Source organism: Chrysemys picta, chromosome 3 (genome assembly GCF_011386835.1).
Source record: "Chrysemys picta bellii isolate R12L10 chromosome 3, ASM1138683v2, whole genome shotgun sequence".
In the NCBI taxonomy this organism is placed as follows: Eukaryota; Metazoa; Chordata; order Testudines; family Emydidae; genus Chrysemys; species Chrysemys picta.
This window is the reverse complement of record NC_088793.1, coordinates 198,197,526-198,223,437: the sequence shown is the minus strand read 5'-3', so window position 1 is coordinate 198,223,437 and position 25,912 is coordinate 198,197,526. Positions and strand designations below refer to the sequence as shown.

Genomic DNA, 25,912 nt, shown 5'->3' with positions numbered 1-25,912 from the left:
AGTGCCCTAGCTGGAGCCTTCCCATGTAGGAGCTGGTCAGAGCATCTGCATTTTACTACAGCTGGGTGTGTCCCTACCTGTATGTGTGCTGGTGAAAGTGCAGGCTGGAGCCTGGAGAGGGCTTGGCAGCTTGTCACAACGGTAGTTTAAAAGGGAGCCAAGGCTGATGGGTCAGGGGAGCTCAGTGGTACCCCAATTCCAGGTGGCACCCCAGGGGGAACCCATCACACCCCCACCTGCTCCAGTGGACAGCCCAGCTTTCTGATCAGTTTCACAGCGCCAGCCTGGAGTCTTCAGATTGACAAGAATGACAGCCAACAGCCCATGTAAGTAACACAGTTCCTACACAGACACTGCATCGTCCTAACTACATCAGCATAAGCCTTATGCCTCTCATGGAGGTGGAGTTATTATGTTGCTCTAGTAGGGCACCTACACTGGCGGAAGCAAGGCTGTAGTTTGTACACCGACATAATTAAGTCAACATAAGCTGCCTTACATCGACCTAACTCTATAGTGTAGAGCAAGCCTGTGATGAATTGTTCTGCATGCCCACTGAAGGCAAGACAAGAAGTAAAGAGCTTAATCTGCAGCAAAGGAGATTTAGATTAGATATTAGGAAAATCTTTCTAACTATAAGAACAGTTAAACACTGGAATAGGCTTCCAAGGGAGGTTGTGGAATCCCCGTCATTGGAGGTTTTTAAGAACAGGTTGGACAAACATCTCTTGGGGAAGGTGCAGATGTACATGGTCCTGCCTTAGATCCCTTCCAGCCTTTTATTGCTATGATTCTATATTTAAACTCAGGCCCAGTTTTCAGTCTTTAGCACCTAATGTCTCTCTAATCTTTCTGATCAAATAGGTGCCTTAATTCTCTCACTTGTGTGTTCATACTGACACTTAATTCCCTAGCTATCCATTTTAGACACTAAAGTACCAATTTGAATGACCAGAGTGGGAGATTCACATAGGTACCCAAGTTTTAAAATTGTTCTATGTCAGCTCCATCATATATTGTGGAGATATTCAACTTCTGTTATTCTTGTAGTTTCTTACAGATAAAATTTTATGCACTAATTTCAAGCTGAGCAGGTGGGCATAGGGAAGATTGACAGACAGGATTTCAAGAAGCTCGGTGTTGGCCTAACTCTGCTCCACTAAAGTCAATGGGTACTTTTGTGTCCCCCCCAGTGAATCTCTCATGTTTCCTGGCACAATCTTTGTCTCTATGCCGAGATGCTGCTTTTTTCTATTAGTGCTGCTTCCTATTGACCAATGCAAAAATGCTGACTTTGGTCCCTTACCCACACAGAGCAGACGATGCTTCCATTTATCATCCCAGGTATAATTAAATGATAAACCCCTCAAAACCATCTGCTTTCCCCATTAACCCGTGAGGAGCTGCAGATCTAGAGGGGCACAGATGGCTGGGGTTGGGGAGCAACATCCCACAATATTCATATTTAAGAGCATCGTTGCTGACCAGGGACCCTCCCATCACTCATTCACTGTTCCCTGCCCCCCCCAGCCACATCCCCCTTTCCCCTATTCTTCCCCCAAGCCACAACCTTACCTTCCCCCAGCACAGCCCCCCTCCCCTAGCCTCCTCCAGCCACAGAGCTTCCTCCTCCCCCTACAGACCCCCCAACTCACATCCCCCTCCTTCTTCCCCTCCCCCACCACTGACCCCCCTCCCTCCTCTCCCCCAGCCACAGACCCACCACCTCTCCTCCTCTACCCCCAGCACAGTCTCCCTCCTTCCCCCGCCAACTTCCACTCCCCTCCTCCTTCTCCTCCCCCTGCCAGACCCCCCTCCTCTTCCAGCCACAGACCCACCACCTCTCCTCCTCCCCCCAAGCCAGACTCCCTCCCTCAGCACAGCCCCCCTCCCCCCTCCTTCCCCTGCCAGACCCCCTTCCCTCCTCCAACCACAGACCCTCCCTCCTCCCCCCCAAGCCAGACTCCCTCCCCCAGCACAGCCCCCACCTCCTCCCCACATCACCCCCTCCCTCCTCCTCCCAGCCACAGACCCACCACCTCTCCTCCTCCCCCAAGCCAGACTCCCTCCCCCAGCACAGCCCCCACCTCCTCCCCACATCACCCCCCTTCTTCCCCCGCCAGACCCCCCTCCCTCCTCCAACCACAGACCCTCCCTCCTCTCCTCCTCAAGCCACAGCCCCCTTCTTCAGCCTCAGACCCCTCCCCCCGCCACTGACCTCCTAACACTGATTCCCCTCCCGCCCCCAGCACACATCCCTGTCTCCCCCCGACCCAGCACCAGCACCATCCCCAGAGCGGGCCGGCGCCGCGCTAGCGGCTGACTGCGGGCTCGCGCCCGAGTGACCGTGCCCCGCGTGCGTGTGCACGCCGCAAGAGCGAGCGCCGGGCCGGGCGCGTTCCCGGTGCCGAGGTGCCCTGGCCCCTGCCTGGGACTTGCCGCCCCGCAGAGAGAGCAAGGTCAGTGCAGGGAGCGGGGGCGCGCGGCGACCCTCCCTCCCGCGGGCATCGACGCGGGGGACAAGGACAGCGCCTGGGTGGGGATGCGCCGTGCGTGAGAAGGGGCCGGGAAGGGGCTGAAGAGGCTGAGCTGGGCCCTGGGGAGGGGGAAAGGGCGGGGGGGGGTCTTGTTTGCGGGGAGGGGGCTGACTGAGGCCCAGGTAGTTGCTGGGGTAGGAAGGACATTTGGAGGAGGTGGGGTTATTGGGGGCGCTTCCTTGCTGGGGAAGGGTCTGGGGAGGCTCTGGTTCTTCATTCTTCTCTTCCCGTGCATGCACCCAGCAATTTCTGTTCTGGGTGAAGTTTTGCCCTGTGTTATGGACTGTGGTTGTGCAGCTTCATTCCTGGATGCTTGGAAAGGACTTCAGAGCCTGCGGGGCGGAAGGTGCTGCCAAAGGGCAAAGTAAAACCTCCCTTTGCAAAGCTCAAAAAACTGGATTTATGGTGTACGTGTTGGTGGTGGGGTTGTCACAACTTGTGCTGGTTGTTTATGAAAACACATCTGAGTTGTGGAAGTTCTCAGATGTCACACAGCGGGGCCTGGGCAAATGAATTCCAGTTAAAAAAAAAACAAATAGCTTGTTGCCAATGTCTCTCATAAGAAAAAAAATGATTAGGTATAGATTGCGTTACTCCAAAATTAAATGCCTCATTTTTGTAATGTGTTCCAGGAGGTATTTTGGGTCTCTTTAAAAGTGGAAGGAAATGGGAGGGCACAGGAGCTCCCAAAGGAGAATCTGAGGCCTTGTCTACGTGAGAAAGTTGTGCCAGTTTTTAAACCACTTTTGCTAAACTGGTACAAACAGCGGAGGGGAGGGGAAGGGACATTTATTTAAGTTTATTAAATTGAAATAAAAGTGCATGGGCTTGCCCCAGTTTAATTAAATGGGTTTAAAACTTGCGTCTAGCTAAACCTGTGCAACTTTTTAGGCAAGAATTCAGATGGGTGTTGTCACACTACTGTATGAATGAACCAAGAAATAAATGGCTTTAACTTGCTCATCACTCTGCAATAAAATAACAAGTGGGAGTAGTATAAATTTGTGTCCTGATCCTGCAAACACACAAGTAACTTTGCTCAGGAGGGTAGTCCTTTTGAAGATAAATTCAGGAGAGTAAAGTTACCGTGCACAAAAGTGTTTGTAAGGATAGACCCTTGATTTGGAAAACAAATATTATATTATTTGTTACGTTTCCAAAATGGTGATGTTAACTATAGTAACTTAAAATACTATTTGACCCGGGACTGTGTTCCTTTTAAAAGAAAAATACAGCGAAGGCAACTGGTGCATCTAAGGCAAGCCAAGGTACTGATCTACAAGTCTAATAGAAAAGTTAATTTTAGAGTAATTTTTCATGTTGTTTGTAGTAAGTGATTTGAATCCTGTTTATCTTAAAGACCACTTTTCTTCATTTGTTCTGCTACCCCAGAAGTTGTGGTCAGCCAAGAGTCCTTAGATGTGTGGGGCTGGGCGTTGTTAGTAATTTGAGGGCCAGTAACTTTGGAATTTGCTTCTTCCCATCCCTTTTCGTGAAACAGAGTTCAAAGTTGTTGATCTTCACAACAGGCTGCAAAGCCTGTTTGTTCAATCAGGCTGTTTTCTGAGTGGGGATGAGTTGAACAAATTAAGATCTGTTTTTCTGGAATGATGAAGTGTTTGAATTGATATTACACCTCTACCCTGATATAACGCAACCCGATATAACATGAATTCAGATATAACACGGTAAAGCAGCGCTCCGGGGGGGGCGGGGCTGCGCACTCCAGCGGATCAAAGCAAGTTCGATATAACGCGGTTTCACCTATAACGTGGTAAGATTTTTTGGCTCCCGAGGACAGCGTTATATCAGGGTAGAGATGTATGTTGATATTTAAGTGTGTTTAAATATTAATTGTTAATGTGTCTAAATCAAAATAAGAAATATTGTCTATGTATATGGAGGTATTCTGTCTGAGTGACACTAGCGGAGCCGTTTTGCTCTGTTAATAGTCTTACCATACCTTATTACCAGTTGTGTCTCAAACATTAACATTTAGGACTTTGTAGAGAGAGGTGGTATTGGTGGGCTAACTGTATATAATGCTATATGTGTCCTCACTTCATCTTTTTTTAATCTGAGACTCATAGACTCAAGGCGCGTGGGTGGTGGGTGAAGCTTCTCCTTAGAGAGGCTCTGTCTCAGCCTGCCTCTTCTGGCTGACACTCTTTTCTCACACACACACCCCCGCTGTCCAGAGACCAGAAAAGCGTTCCTACTGTGGCCATGGAGCGAGAGCTTCACCAGCCCTGGGGCCATGGCAGGGGGAGATTTTTCAGAGGCCCCAAATCCACCATTGCCCCCCCTCTGGCGGCACAAGGTTTGGGGAAGCTTAACCTCCCCTGGCCTCCATTACGCACCACCTGTGTCAAGGTAGTTGTTTTAAGTAGACAAGAACTAGTCCTACTATTTTCTATAAAGAGTGGTGTGTTCTGTCTTGAAACATGACATCTCTGGTTTAATTATAGAAATGAATTCTCCAAATGAATTCTTTAGTTTTGAAACTATTAACTTTATTCATTCAATGTCACAGTGTTTGGGAAAGATGAGCGATAGACAGCTTTGGAGGTTGAAGTCCTCTGTTTAGCCTCTGCAGTACAGAACAGCCAAATGCACTTTACGTTTTCTCATGTTTCTCCTCCAATATGCCTCCACTCTGACTTGCAGGAAACACCTTCAGAAGTGAGTGTAATTCTGACTCTTCAGCTTGTTTGCTGAGGCTGACAGCAGAGATACCAATTATGATGGTGATTTTTATCGTGTGGATATTAAAACCTGCAGACAACCAACTTTTCCGATAGCTCACCAAATAGCTATTGATGATGTTGACATGGAATTACTGCTCACCTAGGTTGAATTAAAGATGGAGATCTAGTGGTGACAGGCTCATATTCTGTTCTTATGAGAAATCGTGTTGTTTCTGTTTTGTGAACCGTGTAAAAATATAATACTGGTTCTGTAGCAAGGTGATCTGTTCAGGACAAAACCTAGTTTTCTGTGGTAGATCAAAATAACAACCCCACACACTCCTCCCTTCCTGACCCCCAATCCCCCCCCCCCCCCCCCCAAACATACATATTATTATTTGTATTACAGACGCATCTAGAGCAGGGGTCGGCAACCTTTCAGAAGTGGTGTGCCGAGTCTTCATTTATTCATTCTGCTTTAAGGTTTCGCGTGCCAGTAATACATTTTAATGTTTTTAGAAGGTCTCTTTCTATAAGTCTATATATTATATAACTAAACTACTGTTGTATGTAAAGTAAATAAGGTTTTTAAAATGTTTAAGAAGCTTCATTTAAAATTAAATTAAAATGCAGAGCCCGCCCCCCGGACCAGTGGCCAGGACCCGGGCAGTCTGAATGCCATTGAAAATCAGCTCGTGTGCCGCCTTTGGCACCTGTGCCATAGGTTGCCTACACCTGATCTAGAGGCTCCAACTGGCACTGAAGCCCTATTGTGGCAGGCATTGAATAAATACGTAGTAAGAGACAATTTGTGCCCCTAAAAGTGTAAAGATGAAAGAACAAAATATTATTATCCTCACTTTACAGATGAGGAACAGAAGTACAAAGAGATTAAGGGACTTGCCCATGGTCACTCACAAAGTCCATGGCAAAGCCCAGAATTGAACCCAGATATGAATCCCCCAATCCAATACCTTAACCACAAAACCATCCTATTGTAAATGTGAGGAGAAAAGTTTAGGCAAATGTACACCTGGCTCCAGTCTTTTCAAACTCTGTATTTTGGGCCTGTCTTCCTTTCTTCACCCTCCACTTGCTGGAACTCTGTAGCCTAGGGAAATTATTATAAAAGAAAAAGAAAGGAGTCTGGTGTTCTTGCTAGCCAATAAGCTATCGATATTTTTTTAAAACGGGGGGGGGGGGGGAGAGACAGGGGGTGCTACTGACCCATGAATGATCTGTGTGGGCTACTTCACATTCTGAAGGACTACCTCTACCTCAGTGCATGATAGAATTGCCCTTCAAATCAGAAGAGTTTTTAATTACTTACTGAGCACATCCTCCAATTACAGAGCACTCATGCAGTCACAAAATGCCCTGGCAAACATTTTGCAGTTGCTACTGAGGTGAAGCAGCCTACACAGCTGCATAACTCAGGAGGCTTGCAGGTCAGAACATTCAATGGACCAATATTCAGTCAATATTTCAGTCAACTGGTGAAAAAAAAGTCTGAGTAATTTTGTTTGAAAACATTACATTCTCTAAGACGGCAGTTTTGTGCCTTCCGCTCTGGCCCAATGACTTTTTCTTCAAGGGTATGAAAACCAAGCAAGTTTTCAGTCCACTGGGCCATCTGCTTTTCTCTGTCTAGTAGCCATGAATCTCTTATCTTTGGGTTTGTAATGTTTTCAGGGGCAGGACCCCTTTTTAAATCTTTCCTCTGTGGGCTGAATACCAGTTAACCAGTGACTCACCTAGCCCACATGATAGTATGTTGGAGGATGCACAGAGTCTATTCTGCAGCATCAAAGTGGAGTTGTAGGCAGCCACATATTATTCATAACAAATGTATAAGGTGCCTATCATTGTGGTGTCTGTTTTGTGTACATAATTAAATACACAGTAATAAATAATGCCACATTAGGCATTTTACAATTGTTACTGAAGTAACTCTTTGCAATTGTAGAACTAACAGCGCAAGCACAAAGACCAATAGATTTCAGTGTCAAGTTGATTTCAGTGGACCTGAGACCATTTAAGCCAGTGAATCTTTAGTACAGCGTACAACACTTCTGTAAAATCCTCTGTATATAATGCAATTCAAGGATTTAGAATAGCTATAAAATCACTGCCACTATCAATCACTTAAAAAAAAAAAAAAAGTGTGTTACTATCATTAGGGTTGTAGTAAAATTGCTCCATTCACTTACGTGTGCTAAAAAAGTATACCCAGGCACAAAATATACATTCCATGTTTAGTACTACTTGTTTTGTCTTACACTTGCTGGCCTGTCAGACGAAGTTGTACTTGAGGAAAGTATTTCACAATTTAAATAAAGATTTTTCATACTAGATAAAACTTTCTAATATTTCAAGCGAACACAGAAATCCATTCACCTCACATGGTCTCTTAAAATAGCTTAACAGCTCATGTTTGATTTAGTTGTTTAAACAAGGATTTGTTCCTTCCTAGCTCATCATTATTTCCATTTCTGTCTCATTATGAAGTCAAAGTCCATGGAATTTCCAGAGGTCTCTTAGGCAGAGTTACCACGGAGGGGAAATTAAACCTGCATTTAGGTAATCATTGCTGGACAACTACCCCTAAAATGGTTTTAAAAAAAAAAATCTTTAGTTGGAAACAGTGTATTCAGAAAACTAATTATATTGTTTATCTTGAAAATTCATTAAAATGAAGCACATGCCGTTAAATTGTGAGAAGGAGGGAAAAGTATTGAAATAAAAATACTGGAGCGTGACTGATCTATTAGGCAAAATGTGACTGAAATGTTTAGATCATGGGAAAATAAATGTACCTTTCTAAAATAGTAGTTTCAAAGGGAAATACCGTTTATCGTAATTTTCATCTCACCTTTGGAACCCCCATTTTGAACTTCAATTAGCAAAAAATTCACATAACATAAAGCTCTTGAGGCAAGCTTTTAAAATTATGAACAGGTAATAGGATACAAAGCCTTTCACCTGTATGCCCAAGATTAATTCAGCTCAGTGTGTTATGGCCAAGGGCCATTTAAATTTAGGTTTCTAATGACTGGAATGTTTCAGATCCAGCTCAGGTTGGCAGTGATCAGAAATTATCACCGCAGATGAAAAGCGTATATAGTATTCTATATATATATATTTACAGTATCACCAGTTGACCATTTATGACCCTGAACTTCACTTTTGTGAAAAGTGAGGGTCAGTAAAACAAAACAAAAAACTTCCATCACACTTTGAGTGCAACAGTTGTGAACTGACTGTTATGCCCATGAAGCAACATGCTCTTTTTTTCTCTGATTGGATTAATGTTTGCTTTCCTTTCTGTCCTTTTAAAATTCATCGAAAATAACAGACGGTGCCAATTTTTTCTGTTTTTAAACTCATTTAGAATGTCTTTCACTGAATGCTGCCAGGTATAATCTCCCACTATAAACACAAGTCTGCCAAGTTACTGATTTGATTTAGATTTTTAAACTGCACTTTTTATTTGTAGTAATGTTCAGGGAATTGTAGTTTAAAACAAAATTAACATCATCTCGTTTACCCATGATGGAACAATTACATTTACATTACAATACCTAACACAGGACTTTTTTGAAGGTTCCCTTTATGTTTTTCTTTACCAATTGTAAGGGCTGCCAAACTGACAGTCCAGGGAGTTGATGTCTTCCATCCACAGAACAGGTACAATGCGGGCAATGGTAATGTGAGCTTCCTTAATCTTCTCTGCCAGTGTGCCTTAGCTCGGCTAAAAACTACAGATCTGTCTACATGCAAACATTGCAATACTTTAGCTATATCAGTATAGTTAAAGCAGAACAATCTCCTGGACACCATTATGTTGATATAAAGCTGCCTTATAGGTGTGTAGCTATTCCCATAGGGAAGGGATAAGCTATATCAGTATAAGGCACCTTTGTTTGGAATTATATACCTGTAACTATTTTGTTAAAAAAATCACACCCCTAACTGAAATAGCTAAATCAATATAAAACTGTGTTGACGACGCCTATCTTTAAGATAAGAAGGGAAGTTCAGTCTGCATGGAGATTCAGTACTCAGCCTCTCCACTGAGACTCTAGGGGTACGTCTACACTACGAAATTAGTTCGAATTTATAGAAGCCGGTTTTATTGAAATCGGTTGTATACAGCCGATTGTGTGTGTCCACACAATAAAATGCTCTAGGTGCTCTAGTCGGCGGACCGCGTCCACAGTACAAGGCTAGCGTCGACTTCCAGAGCATTGCACTATGGGTAGCTATCCCACAGCTATCCCACAGTTCCCGCAGTCTCCGCCGCCCCTTTGAATTCTGGGTTGAGATCCCAATGCCCGGATGATGCAAAACAGTGTCGCGGGCGGTTCTGGGTACATGTCGTCAGGCCCCTCCCTCCCCCGTCACAGCAACGGCAGACAATAGATTCGCGCCTCTTTACCTGGGTTACCTGAGTTACCTGTGCAGACAACATGGAGCCCGCTCAGCTGAGCTCACCGTCACCATATGTCCTCTGGGTGTCGGCAGACGTGGGACTGCATTGCTGCACAGCAGCAGCTGCTAACTGCCTTTTGGCGGTAGACGGTGCAGTAGACTGGTAGCCTTCATCGGCGATCTGGGTGCTGGCAGCCGTGGGGCTTGCCTTTTGGCAGTAAATGGTGTATTACGACTATTAGCCGTCCTATTACAAGTCGGGTCATCGCACATTAGCAGAGTCTTCCCCGAGCAGCCGATTGTGCAATAGGCCTGAAGACCATCGTCATACGCCGCCCCGTATTTGCTGCCAAGCACCCAGAAAGATGCCGAGGGCTATCAGTCACGCTGCACCGTCGTCTTAAGATGTAAAAAATAGATTTGCTCTGTATTCATTTGCTTCCCCCTCCCTCCGTCAAATCAACGGCCTGCTAAGCCCAGGGTTTTCAGTTTAATCTTTGGGGGGAACATTCTGTGTGACAGTTGTTTGTGTTTCTCCCTGATGCACAGCCACCGTTCTTGATTTTAATTCCCTGTGCCTGTACGCCATGTCGTCACTCGGCCCCCCTCCCTCCTTCCCCTAGTCCGTCAGATACTACGTTTGCGCCACAGCTCAGAGAGCCGAGAAGCGGTTCGCGCCTTTTCTTTGAATTCTGGGTTGAGATCCCAATGCCCGGATGATGCAAAACAGTGTCGCGGGCGGTTCTGGGTACATGTCGTCAGGCCCCTCCCCCCTCGTCACAGCAACGCAGACAATAGATTCGCGCCTTTTTACCTGGGTTACCTGTGCAGACAACATATCACGGCAAGCATGGAGCCCGCTCAGCTCAGCTGAGCTCACCGTCACCATATGTCCTCTGGGTGCTGGCAGACGTGGGACTGCATTGCTACACAGCAGCAGCTGCTAACTGCCTTTTGGCGGTAGACGGTGTAGCATGAGTGATAGCCATGGGGCTGGCAGCCGTAGGGCTGCATTGCACCAGCCCCTTGCCAGGCGATGGTATATTATGACTGGTATCCGTCGTCATCGTATTGGTGTGGCTGTCAATCATGGCCACCTGGGCAGACATGCTACTGTTTCGATGATGATGGCTACCAGTCGTAATATACTATTTTCTGCCAATTGCCCAGTATTGTCTGCTAAGCACCCAGAAGAGGCCGAGGGCGATGCTGGGTGCTGGCGGACGTGGGGCTGGCAGACGTGGGGCTGCATTGCTACACAGCAGCAGCCCCTTGCCTTTTGGCAGATGATGGTATTTTATGATTGGTATCCGTCATCGTCGTACTGGTATGGCTGTCACTCATGCTGCACCGTCGGCTGCCACCTTAAGATGTAAAAAATAGATTTGTTCTGTATTCATATGCTTCCCCTTCCTCCGTGAAATCAATGGCCTGCTAAGCCCAGGGTTTTCATTTTAATCTTTGGGGGGACCATTCTGTGTGACAGTTGTTTGTGTTTCTCCCTGTTCCTGTACCTGTACGCCATGTCGTCACTCGGCCCTCCCTCCCTCCCGCCCTCCCTCCTTCTCCTGGTCCATCAGATACTACTTTCGCGCCTTTTTTCTGACCAGGCGCCATAGCTAGCACTGGGATCATGGAGCCCGCTCAGATCACCGCGGCAATTATGAGCACTATGAACACCACGCGCATTGTCCTGGAGTATATGCAGAGCCAGGACATGCCAAGGCGAAACCCGGACCAGGCGAGGAGGCGATTGCAGCGCGGCGACGAGAGTGATGAGGAAATTGACATGGACATAGACCTCTCACAAGGCACAGGCACCAGCAATGTGGAAATCATGGTGTCACTGGGGCAGGTTGATGCCGTGGAACGCCGATTCTGGGCCCGGGAAACAAGCACAGACTGGTGGGACCGCATCGTGCTGCAGGTATGGGACGATTCCCAGTGGCTGCGAAACTTTCGCATGCGTAAGGGCACTTTCATGGAACTTTGTGACTTGCTGTCCCCTGCCCTGAAACGCCAGGATACCAAGATGAGAGCAGCCCTCACAGTTGAGAAGCGAGTGGCGATAGCCCTGTGGAAGCTTGCAACGCCAGACAGCTACCGGTCAGTCGGGAATCAATTTGGAGTGGGCAAATCTACAGTGGGGGCTGCTGTGATCCAATTTGCCAGGGCAATGAAAGACCTGGTGATAGCAAGGGTAGTGACTCTGGGCAACGTGCAGTCAATAGTGGATGGTTTTGCTGAAATGGGATTCCCAAACTGTGGCGGGGCCATAGACGGAACCCATATCCCTATCTTGTCACCGGAGCACCAAGCCACCGACTACATAAACCGCAAGGGGTACTTTTCAATGCTGCTGCAAGCCCTGGTGGATCACAAGGGACGTTTCACCAACATCAACGTGGGATGGCCGGGAAAGGTACATGATGCTCGCGTCTTCAGGAACTCTGCTCTGTTTCGAAAGCTGGAGGAAGGGACTTTCTTCCCGGACCAGAAAGTGACCATTGGGGATGTTGAAATGCCTATCGTGATCCTTGGGGACCCAGCCTACCCCTTAATGCCATGGCTCATGAAGCCGTACACAGGCAGCCTGGACAGGAGTCAGGACCTGTTCAACTACAGGCTGAGCAAGTGCCGAATGGTGGTGGAATGTGCATTTGGACGTTTAAAAGCGCGCTGGCGCAGCTTACTGACTCGCTCAGACCTCAGCGAAAAGAATATCCCCATTGTTATTGCTACTTGCTGTGCGCTCCACAATATCTGTGAGAGTAAGGGGGAGACCTTTATGGCGGGGTGGGAGGTTGAGGCAACTCGCCTGGCCGCTGATTACGCGCAGCCAGACACCAGGGCGGTTAGAGGAGCACAGCAGGGCGCGGTGCGCATCAGAGAAGCTTTGAAAACGAGTTTTGTGACTGGCCAGGCTACTGTGTGAAACTTCTGTTTGTTTCTCCTTGATGAACCCTCCAAACCCCCCCCACCGACCCGGTTCACTCTACTTCCCTGTAAACCAACCACCCCACCCCACCCTCCCCTCCCGCTTGCAGAGGCAATAAAGTCATTTTTTTTTAACATTCATGCATTCTTTATTAGTTCCTTACAGAGGTAGGGGGATAATTGCCAAGGTAGCCTGGGATGGGTGGGGGAGGAGGGATGGAAAAGGACACACTGCATTTTAAAACTTTAACTCTTATTGAAGGCCAGCCTTCTGATGCTTGGGCGATCATCTGGGGTGGAGTGACTGGGTGGACGGAGGCCCCCCCACCGTGTTCTTGGGCGTCTGGGTGAGGAGGCTATGGAACTTGGGGAGGAGGGCTGTTGGTTACACAGGGGCTGTAGCGGCGGTCTCTGCTCCTGCTGCCTTTCCTGCAACTCAACCATACGCTCGAGCATATCAGTTTGATGCTCCAGCAGACGGAGCATTGCCTCTTGCCGTCTGTCTGCAAGCTGACGCCACCTATCGTCTTCAGCCCGCCACTTGCTCTGTTCTTCCCGCGATTCAGCCCGCCACCTCTCCTCTCGTTCATATTGGGCTTTTCTCATCTCCGTCATTGACTGCCTCCACGCATTCTGCTGTGCTCTATCAGCCTGGGCGGACATCTGCAGCTCCGTGAACATCTCGTCCCTCGTCCTACGTTTTCTCTTTCTAATGTTCACGAGCCTCTGCGAAGGAGAAACATTTGCAGCTGGCGGAGGAGAAGGGAGAGGTGGTTAAAAAAGACACATTTTAGAGAACAATGGGTACACTCTTTCATTACAAGGTCGCATATTTCGGCTTGCAGGCAGCCATCGTAGGCCACAGTGTTTTGGCTTTTTTAACCTTCTTAACATGCGGGAAAGGTTGCAAACAGCAGCGCATTTCCCATATCAAGGATGAATTGGGTTGTCCATTTAAAATGGGGTTTCAATGTAAAAGGAGTGGCTGCGGTTTCCCGGTTAACATGCGGCACAAACACAAGTAAACCCCCCCGCCCCACACACACACACGATTCTCTGGGATGATCACTTCACCCCTCCCCCCACCGCGTGGTTAACAGCGGGGAACATTTCTGGTCAGAAGAGCAGGAACGGGCGCCTCTGAATGTCCCCTTAATAAAATCACCCCATTTCAACCAGGAGAGCTTTCTGGAGATGTCCCTGGAGGATTTCCGCTCCATCCCCATACACGTTAACAGACTTTTCCAGTAGATGTACTGGCCGCGATTGCCAGGGCAAAGTAATCATTAAACACGCTTGCTTTTTTTTTGTAATGTTTACAAATAGTTACAAAGTTACACTCACCAGAGGTCTCCTGTGTGCCCTGAGGGTCTTGGGTGAGTTCGGGGGTTACTGGTTCCAGGTCCAGGGTCACAAACATATCCTGGCTGTTGGGGAAACCGGTTTCTCCGCTTCCTTGCTGCTGTGAGCTACCTACAGTACCTCCATCGTCATCATCCTCCTCGTTCCCCGAACCGTCTTCCCTGTGTGTTTCTCCAGTGAGAGAGTCATAGCACACGGTTGGGGTAGTGGTGGCTGCACCCCCTAGGATCGCATGCAGCTCCGCGTAGTAGCGGCAAGTTTGCGGCTCTGCCCCGGACCTTCCGTTTGCTTCTCTGGCTTTGTGGTAAGCTTGCCGTAGCTCCTTAATTTTCACGCGGCACTGCTGTGTGTCCCTGTTATGGCCTCGGTCCTTCATGGCCTTGGAGATCTTTTCTAATACTTTTCCATTTCTTTTACTGCTACGGAGTTCAGCTATCACTGCTTCATCTCCCCATATGGCGAGCAGATCTCGTACCTCCCGTTCGGTCCATGCTGGAGCTCTTTTGCGATCCTGGGAGGACTCCATCACGGTTACCTGTGCTGATGAGCTCTGCGGGGTCACCTGTGCTCTCCACGCTGGGCAAACAGGAAATGAAATTCAAACCTTCGCGGGTCTTTTCCTGTCTACCTGGTCAGTGCATCTGAGTTGAGAGTGCTGTCCAGAGCGGTCACAATGAAGCACTGTGGGATAGCTCCCGGAGGCCAATAACGTCGAATTCCGTCCACACTACCCCAATTCCGACCCGCAAAGACCGGTTTTATCGCTAATCCCCTCGTCAGAGGTGGTGTAAAGAAACCGGTTTAAAGGACCCTTTAAGTCGAAAGAAAGGGCTTCGTTGTGTGGACGTGTCCAGGCTTAATTCGGTTTAACGCCGCTAAAGTCGACCTAAACCCGTAGTGTAGACCAGGCCTAGAAAGAGTGCTAATGTTAATGGTGGCATTACTGAAGTAGGCTGTGATCGCTAGCTCCTTTCTTATAGGGCACTGAACAATCATTAAATGCTAATGACTTTTGATTACTACTGACCTCTGTCAATTTAGAATTGGTGACCTAGAGATGAAAAGCTCTGTATCTCATTACCAATTTCCTGAGCCATCCAGTCTCTCTTTTATACATCCATTTTTGTAAGAGGCAGTATAGAATTAAAGTTGATCTGTTTCTCACTTACTGCAAAAAGGGTTGAATGCTGTCGGGTCTGATTTTAGAAACAAAAATGACAATCATAAGGAAGAGAACTTACTTTTTGACCCAACGGATTTGGTGGAGGAAAATTACAATTTTTCAAGGTACTATGCAAAATTTGAGGTTAAATGAGACCAAAAGCTTAACACTCCAGTGACGGAGGGGGCTGGGGATGCATAAATAGGAATTAGTAATTTCCATATTGGGCAAAAAAAATATTTTAAATTATTGTATCTCTTTTTATGGCTTCTATAGGCCTTGAAGTAAATTTTCATCATGAGGTTGTTTAGTTGCAGATTTACTCATCCAAGAATTTATGTCTAAGATTAACTGTAGTCTTTAGTCATTCTCATTTTTGCTTGGATCCATTAATAAAAAAATTTGTGCTTATAGATTAAATTCTAAATACTGAATTTGGGATATTCCTTACCTATATTCACCAGGCTGACTGGCAGTAGACGATATATATCAGCACACTGGTAGTGGTAGAACTTTTAATGCTATTCCATGCCATTTACAACATGCAGATGGAACAACATGTTTGTGGGCTAATTAGTTTTAACAATAATTTCAACTTGGAGGGCTGCATCCCTGTAGCACGTGACATCAGAAACGTTGCTCATTATAGCTATGGTCCAGACAGACTACATTCATGCAGCAAATTCTATTAAAATAAGCAGCCAAGGCTTGCTTTGTAGATTCAATGTGGGTAGGTAGTCATCTTTTTGGTCTGATTCGAAGCATAATACTTAAAATGGATCCATAGCTCTTAATGTAATGGTAAAACAATTGCTCCACTGTGTACTGTCAGCTACAAAAAAAAAAAAAAAAAAAAAAGGGCTATGTCACATTCTGGGCTTGATTATGCAGCCACTGAATAGGAGTAATTCCCAGTGAAGTCAACAGCAGTTGCACAATCCAGCCCTCCATTTGTAATGGTCTTCTTTAATATGTACAGAAGGGCTTTGAAAATGTAGGCGACTACTAGCTAGAGAACTTTAAACCTGCTAGCCAGAAGCTAATATAGAAAACATCAGGAGGAGTTGCGTCACAATGACTGCTCCTCCACCTGGGTGTTAGCATCCCTACCAGATTCATCATGTCCCGTGAACCTACTGGGGGCTCATATCAGCCTCTGACTAGTAGGTATGTGATTAAACTGATAAACCCACATGCCACCCATTTTTTCACCTTAACTTGCATCACATTTAAAATCTGATTGAAATCAAACCAGAAGAAAGATACTTAAAATATCCTGTTGTTATAGAAATTGATGCTATTCCCTCATTTTAAATATTGTGTTCTGTTTTGGTCACTCCATCTCAAAAAGGATATCTGAGAGAGGATCCAGCAAAGGGTGGTGAAAAATATTAGAGGCTTGGGAAAACTTTTGTATGAGGATAGATTAAAAATATTAACCCTGGTTTAGTGAGGAGACCTGTAACAGGTGGCATGCAGAGATATATCACATACCCTCTCTGTACAAGTACAAGAGGACAAAAAATGGGGAAAATCAAAGACCACTCATTTAAAACTGATAATTTTTTAGCACAGCTTTGTGTTACACTGAGCAGTGAGTTCAACAGGTTACTACTGAAAAAAAGATCTTAGGAGGATTCAGAGAAGATATCTTCTGCAATTAGACTAGCTAGGATAACATTTATGAGGGGATATCAGTTCTCATACTTGAGGACATAAGACAACTGTTAACTAGAGTTAGGAAGGATTTTTCCCAGTAGGCATGTTATTAGTATGGCCACCGTAAGATGAACTACTGCACTAGATGGACCATTGGTCTGGTCTGAAATTGCCACTCTTTCCTATGCTACTTTACCTTTCCCCCAACTTTTCGACTGTTTTAAGATAGGAATGGTCTCTGCTATTTTACTCCAAATTCCTGGCTGGTGTCAGAGGTCTTGACTACTGTTCCTGTAGCCTCTCTTTCTGGAGGGTCCTTTGTGAATACAACTTCAGAGTCAATTCTCCAGTGCAACACCAGATTGAAATTGTGTGATATCTTCAAATGTGATCTTCACAATAAAAAGGGTGGGAAAGGTAATTGGGTACATGATTCAGGAGCCTATAGTCTGGTCTACACTTAAAAATGAGGTCAACCTAGGTACATCATTCAGGACTGTGAAAAATGTGGTGCCCTGAGCACCATAGTTAGGTCAACATAAATATGCAGCTAGGTGGATAGAAGAGTTCTTCTGTTGACCTAACTACCGCCTCTGGGAGAGGTGAGTTAACTGCATCCATGGAAAAACCCTTCCGTCAATGTAAGAAGTGTCTTCACTACAGTGACACAGCTGCAGCACCATAACTGTGCTGCTGTAGAGGCTGTAGTACAGACAAAATCAATGGATTCTAGGATCCTACACCACTTACGTACTTTGGCAAATTTTACACATTGTTTTAAAATCAAAGCTTAAATTCAGCAGATATTCGTATGAAAAGTAGCAGTGGACAGATTTTGTTAAGCATTAATGTTGAGTAGTCATTCATGGTGTATATCGAGACTTACCTTTTAATGAGGGTATGCTCTCTTTGAAGGGAAATGTAGAATTTGAACAAATAATTTTAATAATGCATAGCAATAATTACTTCACCAAATGAGGCGATACTTTACAAAAGAGAAGTATGAATTTTCTCACTACTCACTTAGAATTATCTTCCCGTGAACAAGATCTTGTGGTGATAGAGAACTGAGAAATCTGATGAAATATTGTTTTTATTTCTGATTCAGGGTCTTGCTCATTAAAACAGAGATAAAACTACAGCCTAATAAGAGAGGGTGATTTAGAAATCTTAGTTATCTCTGCTACCATGGCATGACAGATTTTTGGGAAAAATGCCATCAGTCCCTGAAAATAATTTTTCAATAGCATGTATAGACTTTTGAATGATGTAATTATAATGGCACCAACATAGTTAAAGTTGTATTAACATTTGTAGTGTAGTATGCCCCTCTGGCATCCTTCATAATAATCACAAGGCACTTTATAATCTTAAAAAGCTAATTAAAAAAAGCATTGCACATATATTACTTAAATTTGAATTTAAAATAGCCTTTAGTTTTTTTTACTTGTGACCAGAAGCTGATTTCTGTAGGCTTATAACTCTCCTTTAACAGTTTGTAAGGCAATTGTGTAATGCACAATATCTCCGTCTTGAAACATTTTCTTCCTTATTTCTAACATCTGATGTTTTGGACTTTGCCTACCTGTGCTTGAAGAATTAAGTGTGAATTTCCTACATATTTTAACTTTAAAATTTTTTCTAGTTATAATACTTTGCTCTCGAAACAAAGATAAATCTGTTTTTAGAACAAATGGTTTCTTTTTTTATTGTATTTGTATAATACAGAAATGTTCCACCCTGGTAATATAAAATAGGGAATTAATGAAGAAAGAAAAGCTATAGAACATTAGAAAACCATCTTTGATGCCGCAGAGAAGAGTGTGGAAGATAATCAGTTTGTTTGCTTGATGTTGTCACCAGAGGCAGGCTTCTTGATTTGTTGTGATGATCTCGACTAGTCTTTCAATAGTGAGCAGTTCAGGGATAACTTGTATTTTTAATTATGGTAAAATACCAAATTGTGAGGTTACTAACATGTATGTGGGCTAGAAAAGTACAAATTTGCAGAAGGACCCGGATTAAAACAGCCCTGGAAGCAGGAAAGAACAGTCAGTGTTATACAGAATGCTAATGATGTTTACCTTAGTAATTTGTGCACAGATTGTATTTCTGTACTTGGACAGACTGGAATTGTTCTGTTCCACTGGCATTGGAAGCCAATGTTTGCAAATCCCAAAATGAAATCTTTTAGTTTTTCCTGTTCCTAGATCACGTACTCTCATTCATAACTTTGCTATAGTTTCCTATCTCACACAGGAGTGACCATCATGTGACTTTTATATACTTAAGGAAAATAAGATCGGTTTTATGGCAGCTGGAAAAACAAAGAAATGTCATAGGTCCATAATCTATCATAGTTCTTGGTCTCTATTGTACCATCAGTTCTTCTAGCCACCGCGTGACGGATTTTGCTGCACAGCAGGAAAGTAGTCAAAGTAGTTTTATTTAGGCATATTTTCTACATATTGTGATAAGGCTTTCTACTATTATCCAGATATTATCTTCTTGTTAAATAGGATTTTGCCTTATTTTTTTTTTATTTATTTAGACTGAATATACATCAGCTCTTTCTTCTTCCTCTTTTCCCAAGAAAGTGTGGCGGAGGACTGTATCTAGACTTACTATACATGCATTATATTTTCCAGAAGTTTGAAGTATGGTTGACTCCAGCCAGTTTGCGTTTAATGTTTCTTTTTCCAGGACTGAGTTAATCAGATCTGCCTGTTCTATTCTTCTTAAGAAATGCATGAACAGTTACAAGAGAGGGCCACTCGAAATCTACTGGAAATAATTCTGGGCATAACTTCTGGAGTACTTTTGGCAAATTAATTGGGGAAAAACACACATGAAAATCCTAATTTTAGTTTATTTGAATAGTGTTTTATAAAATGGACTTTTTCACACCTAATCTCCTCTGTAGATCTTCTGACTCCCCATTCTCTTCCCCTTTCTGCCAGACTGGTACATTGAAGACCAGATCATTGCAATATTTCCTAGAACATTCATTTAGTTGTATCTGTAAAAGCTTGAAACCTTATTCCTGTGAAATGTCTTTCCCACGGAGACTTAGGAAGAAAATGTTGCACATCCAGAAGGTTATCTTCATAACCATTTCTTAAAAAAAAAAAAAAAACCCTCAAATTTTGCAAAAAAGTGACTACCCCTTATCCTATGTTATAAATTTCCTAAATCTGGTTTATAGTGAGAAATTTCTGCAGAGTGTATTTTTTTCCATTGACGACGAACATGACCTAGACTATCAACTTCCCCCCACAAATATTTCTATTGACAATCTTCCATCTGTGACAGACTATAACCATATTGCTAGGCTATAGCTGTCATTTGAGGTTGCGTAACCTGTTTCTCAATGTTTGTACAGTGCTTTTAAGATGCAAGACACTATGTAAGTGTGAAGTAGTAGTGTTATCCTACTGAAGAGAGCAAAGGCTTAGCATCTGTGATGTCTTCCATGAGTTTGCTACATATCTGTCCATTTTGCTAGGATGCAATGCTGTTGTTGGATTATGGCAAACACCGAGCCAGTCTATTAATGCAGCCTATACTCTTTTGGAGAAGAGAGTGGGACAAGGAGAACGTGCAGTCTATGAACAACCTGTAGCTAGTTCTTTTAATTAATGGGAATTAAAGACATCTTGAACATGTTTGTTATAGAGCCGTGGTGATGACTCCAAGAAGTGGGGTTGTAACCAGGTTTCATTAATACCTGGAGTGAAAATCTGGGCCCCATTGAAACCCAATGGCAAAACTTCCATTGACTACAATGGGGCCAAGATCTCCCTTCCTATTTTTTGGCTCCTTCTTCCACAGCTGTCTTGGGAAACTGGTTTGGTTTGGCCTAAAATTCACTAGATTTAATTTTCTAAAAATCTTGAAGAAAATTGTGAAATTGTCTGAGTAGTGGATCATTTACAAGATAAATAGCTTAATGTGATATTTTGGGGTCCTTCTGTTGGGGGGGAGGGGGAACAATTTAGGCATGTCTGTTAACTTTTATTACGCTCAGCTCAACACTAACGCCGCCCAACTCCACATTTAAATTGTTGAGCAAGTCAGTGGCTGAAAAGTACAATTCTTTCATAATAAATCTGGTTGGCTTAGTTATCTAATTCTCCTGTTATTTCAGAATGTGTTTATTAATGAAATCTGCATTTATTCATATCTAAAACTATGATTTTGACTGATTCCTTAGATAAGACAAAGTTTTTTCATCTAAAGCTTTGAAACATTGATTAAATGTATGGACACTGTTTGAATCTGATTTGCACATCTAGAAGTTTTCTTCTGATGCAGTGCAACTGTGTCTGGTGTAACTTGGCTTAATTAGTACTGCTCAGTGATTTGGGACTGGTATCAAAGACTCTTATTTTAGCAAAAACATAGTTAGTTAAAGCTAAAGCTGTGACCTCCTCTCTGTTCATGTTGGACCAAAGTATACGCTGCACCAAAAGGCATTGTTTAACTTCATCTTTCTCTTTTATGCTGCAAATCAATTTGCTTTAATTTAGTTCTGATATTAATATCCTTCTCTGATTAACCATTATATTTTTATAATAATGGGTTGGGAGAATTCAACAGAAATACATAGTAGAGCTACATGGAATATTCACTACTTCAGAAAGTGTGTCTCTAATAGAAATATTTAAATACAAAGCTATTAATCTTTTTACTTAATGTGGGCTCTTATAATTGTGAAAATCTGAGTACCATCAAGGACTACTAAAATATAAAAGATACATAGAAATTTATACATTCCTGTCTAGTCCTGCCCTGATGTAACTCTGCAATTTCCTTTATTATATAGACTACACATTAAATGCTTTCCCTTTAATATTAGAGCTATGCACATTACAATAGGTGTCACTGTGCTGCTGGGTCCAATCGTTATCAGTGACTTCAGCTATTGGCTCAGAACACTGGCTGTCTGACTCCATCTGCAGGGCTGTAATACCTACTCTGTTCAGATCCATTCAACACACAAGTTCAGCCAGCTGAACAGCCTAGCAGTGCTACGGCACATCTTGCTAGCCTAATTCAACAAGCCAGTGCGATAGCTAGATGCATACTCTCTTTGCACAGCGTAGCACTTTGAGGTGATTCAGTTTCAGGAAATCTGGAAAAGAGCTTGCAAGTAAATAAAACTGGGAGTCATGATGGAGATGTATTTAACAAGTCAAATACTGGATCAAACTTAAAGCCAGTTTCTTATTCAGTACCCTGAAAAGGTCACCTTGTCTTGCTGGAAAAGAAGCAAAATCTCAGCTTTGCTGCTTTTTATTTAACAGCTTGGCTCCCACTTAAATTTTCTTCATGTTCCTACCTAGTTAGGCTATCTAGCTATACAAACAAGGATACTCATGGTAGATGACAAGGGAAAGAACATGAAATGTCTCACCTTCTTCTTGATGCTTCCAGAGACAGTCAAGAACAGGTCCAAGAAAAGCTCTAAGAAAGGAAACAGTAGCAGCAGCAGCAGCAGCAAGTTGCCTCCAGTTTGCTATGAAATCATTACCTTGAAGACCAAAAAGAAGAAGAAGATGGCTGCTGATATTTTTCCCAGAAAGAAACCAGCCAACACTAATACAACTGCTGTCCAGCAATACCACCAACAAAACCTCAACAACAACAACACTATCCCTGCCCCCAATTGGCAAGGGCTTTATCCCACCATCCGAGAGAGGTAAGTTCAAGAGAATTTATTTTTGATGTTTAAATGAAGTGTTGAATTGTAGCAAAACAGGTTTGCTATGTTAAATTTAGTTTCTCGTTTATACACATTGAATAAAACATGCTACTCCTTTTCCCCAAGCAAGTATTTGGTAATGGAAAATTTTTAGTATCTCTTTCCGGACAGTGCAGCTGTTTTCCTGAAGTAGTACAAATGTTGTTGTAAGCTGCAGTACTTTAAACTGATAGGTATTTGCATGCAGACTTACGTGTTTGTTGTTTTAGTAATACATGTTCTTGATCTTCATTTTCACTTTTTGAAAAGTTTTCACAAAGTTTTTCTTGGATCTGTTTTTCTTAGTATATTTGTGTGTGATCATGCGCAAAGTGGTCAGAAATTGTGTGACCTGTTTTTTTTGCTTGTTCTTTTGTTCTTTAGCTGGTTTGTTACTGAAATGCTACTTTAAGTTGTTAAAAAGTTTAATCTCATGGGTCTGGGGTGAGAATCGGATGCCAGATTACATAAATTAACACATTGCCTCTGTCTGTAGAAATGCAGTGATGTTCAACAATGACTTGATGGCAGATGTTCATTTTGTGGTTGGGCCACCAGGTGGGACCCAGCGGTTGCCAGGACACAAAGTAAGCAACAGCTGCATTATCAGTTCAGATGTGGGAATAGCAACAGTAACTTCAACTGTAACATCGTGACTTACTGTGGGAGACTCCAATTCTTTGTGACAGACATAAATTTTGAAATGGCTTTGTCCAGTGAAATACTTTACTTTTCTTTGTATTTCCCATTAAACATTGTGTTGTGATAAAAGAGGCTTTATGTAAAATTGGGAAGACTGTTTTTTTGTCCCTTTTTATGGTTGGTGGTATGAAGATTTTCTAGAAATTCACTTGTTTCTTTGAAGATAAAACATATAATTGTACGAGGTAAATGGTAGGAAAAGGTGTAATTTTGTTAGTAAGTTTGCCTTCGTTCTCACATAATAGTATCTAATTTCTATGCCCATGAAGCTAGTATACTCATAGTGATAGTGGCTGTACCTCATTGTTTTTATTGGCAGTGCCTTCAGTTTATAGCATGAAATAAGATTTCCCTTTCTCAACAGTACGTCTTAGCTGTCGGGAGCTCTGTATTCCATGCAATGTTTTACGGAGAGCTTGCTGAGGACAAAGATGAAATTCGTATACCAGATGTTGAGCCTGCCGCTTTTCTCGCTATGCTGAAGTAAGCATCATTCTTCTGGAAATGTATTTGTTTATGCCGTATATGCACAGCAATACTGTCACAGTTCAAATATTGGATATCCGTCTAAACAGAGGCATAAAACTAGAAATGAAGTAATTGTTCAAAAATAGGCCTTCCGCTGTATATTCATTGTTTAAAACTTATTTTCACTGAACTTCTCTCTCACCCTCTATTTCTAGACGCGGAAACGTTAGGCTAATGTAGGCAGTTGTTATAAATAATGACTGACAGGAGGTCTTTGAGCACATTGTAATGCCTATTGATTTGATTTGTCACTACACTTGCTACACAAAAGAAGGGAGTTACTAAAAAGAATTGTCAGCTCTAACAAAAAAACCTATTTTACTTTGAAAGTATAGTGAAAAGTAAAAAAATTGGAATTTCTGGGTTCATACACTGACATTGTGCTCTAGCTCTTTTGTATGCTTACTGTACAGAGTTCTGTCTGTTCAAAACACCCCTGAGTTACTGAATGCAGCCACTGAAAAGTAAAACCTTTCTTTATTTTATTTAGTATTGGGCATTTGGAAAGTATTAAAAATAAAAGGGCTGTTTAAATGAACTTATTCCCCTCCCTGTATATCTGGTTTCTTTCTGCCAACCTGATTCAGAACTAGGTTGCTTTTTCGCTGGATGAAGAGGATGTAATGAAATACTAATTGTTCCCCTGCTGAATTATCCTTGGACTGTGATTATAAACTTTGATTTTCAAATGGAAATTATATCATGCAACCTCTATAATTTGGAGTTTTTTCCTCTGGTATTTAACACTGTCATTGGTTGCTTCTGGACCCGGTTGTTTCTCATTTTAATTGAGATCAATATCCAGACCCTTTTAATATGCTACTGGTTTTGTTGCATGCAATAGTGAAATTGCTAGTTAACAACCTTATAAATATATTTCATGGGTTGCCTTGATTAGCTTGTGATTGCAAACAATTACTTTGTTACATTTCAATGGCATGGTAGATCTAGTGTTCAAAGTTGCATGCAGCTGCAGAGTTTTCAGTTTGTCAGCAGGAACCTCAGAAATATTTGGGATGCATGTTGACAGATGCCTTTCCATGAAAATCAAAGGTCACTCAACAATATTAATATGGAATTGAGACAAAGTTATGATATGCCACCACATGTGAATAGATACATTACAGATCTTCATTTTGCACATTGCTATTTAAAACATGTTTTTCATACAGCAAATACTTTGACTTTACAGAGTGAGATGTAGTTAGACTTTCTCTCTGCAAGGGGCGAATATAAGGTACTTTAATTTTTCTTTTCTATTGGGACAACAACTCGTTCTACATAATTTTATTACTGCTACATTAAACTTGCCATTTAAAGAACAAATGGATTTTGAAATCTGCTTGAAGACATTTGTACAGTCGGGCAAACCTGAAAAACGAGAACTTTAATACCAAAATCCAGTGCCTGACTAATTCTCTTGACAATAGTAAATTAGGAAACTATCTGAAAAGTGGGGGGACTCAGCCATCAACTTCTTCAGAATCCAAGCTTTCATTTAAAAAAAAAATCTAGTTATTTTGGTTGTGCAGATTACCTTCCAAATGAGAACTTGATGCAGTGCTATTTCCCTGAATCTGCAGTGCTCTAGTATCTCTACTGATGTTCAAAACATTCCCAAGAAGCAGCATGAGACTGAAGGCCCAAAACACTCAGGCTACAAGAAGAAGAGAGTAGAAGAGAATTTGCACCCATCCCTGCAAACAGGAATGAGAGGAGCATTTAGTTGAACCCCCTTTTCGCCAGGTCCCCTTTTCAACAATCAAGAGGAATACAGTGTAATCTTTTGTAAGAAAAGAAAGAGTTGGAAATGCTCATTTTCTTCTAAGCCATGAACTCTTATAATGTGATATACACTAATCTGTATTTGGGTATTAGTTGTTAATAGTGTTTAGTTGGTTAATTTTGTAGTGGACACATGGAAGACAAACACCAGTAAACCTATTATTAGATGCAGAAGCTTCAGTAGTATCTGTTTATTGGCATGTAGTAATTATGCCCCCAGCAAAATTGATTAGCTGTTCACTATAGCTTTACAAATACAAAACAGTTACATGTTGCTAAATGCATATCCTAGTTGGCACACTCAGTTAGTGTCTTTAACCCTGAAGACCAGGATTCAAATAATAAATTAAAATTAGACTCATGGTCTCATTCTAATCCC

The 25,912-nt window shown here is 42.9% G+C and overlaps 2 protein-coding genes across 5 annotated transcripts in view; one reads left to right on the top strand and one right to left on the bottom strand.

The window, feature by feature from the left end:
• The first annotated feature begins 2,244 nt into the window (after positions 1-2,244).
• BTBD3 (BTB domain containing 3) overlaps positions 2,245-25,912 on the top strand; it is a 30,154-nt gene continuing 6,486 nt past the window's right edge. The window contains exons 1-4 of one of the 4 annotated variants that reach the window (XM_024110313.3): positions 2,248-2,459; positions 22,212-22,476; positions 23,015-23,105; positions 23,585-23,703. In XM_024110313.3, coding sequence (XP_023966081.1) covers positions 22,334-22,476; positions 23,015-23,105; positions 23,585-23,703 — 353 coding nt within the window. In that variant the 5' untranslated portion in view covers positions 2,248-2,459; positions 22,212-22,333. Of the gene's footprint in view, positions 2,460-2,513; positions 2,537-14,899; positions 22,477-23,014; positions 23,106-23,584; positions 23,704-25,912 lie in introns of those variants that run through there. The other 3 variants (XM_065589756.1, XM_065589757.1, XM_005287400.4) reach the window with 3 other exon arrangements.
• On the bottom strand, positions 12,686-14,872 carry LOC135982564 (uncharacterized). Its single transcript, XM_065589759.1, has 2 exons — positions 13,937-14,872; positions 12,686-13,341 (listed from the first exon to the last, which is right to left on the bottom strand). Exons 1-2 carry the CDS (start codon positions 14,478-14,480, stop codon positions 12,839-12,841), a joined length of 1,047 nt encoding a protein of 348 aa, XP_065445831.1. The 5' UTR covers positions 14,481-14,872; the 3' UTR covers positions 12,686-12,838.

Bases quoted from the DNA above. Each gene is read 5' to 3' on its own strand.
- LOC135982564 (XM_065589759.1), bottom strand. From the start codon at position 14,480: ATGGAGTCCTCCCAGGATCGCAAAAGAGCTCCAGCATGGACCGAACGG. The intron at 13,342-13,936 runs GTGAGTGTAACT...CTCCTCCGCCAG, and splicing joins GGGCACACAGGAGACCTCTG to CTGCAAATGTTTCTCCTTCG.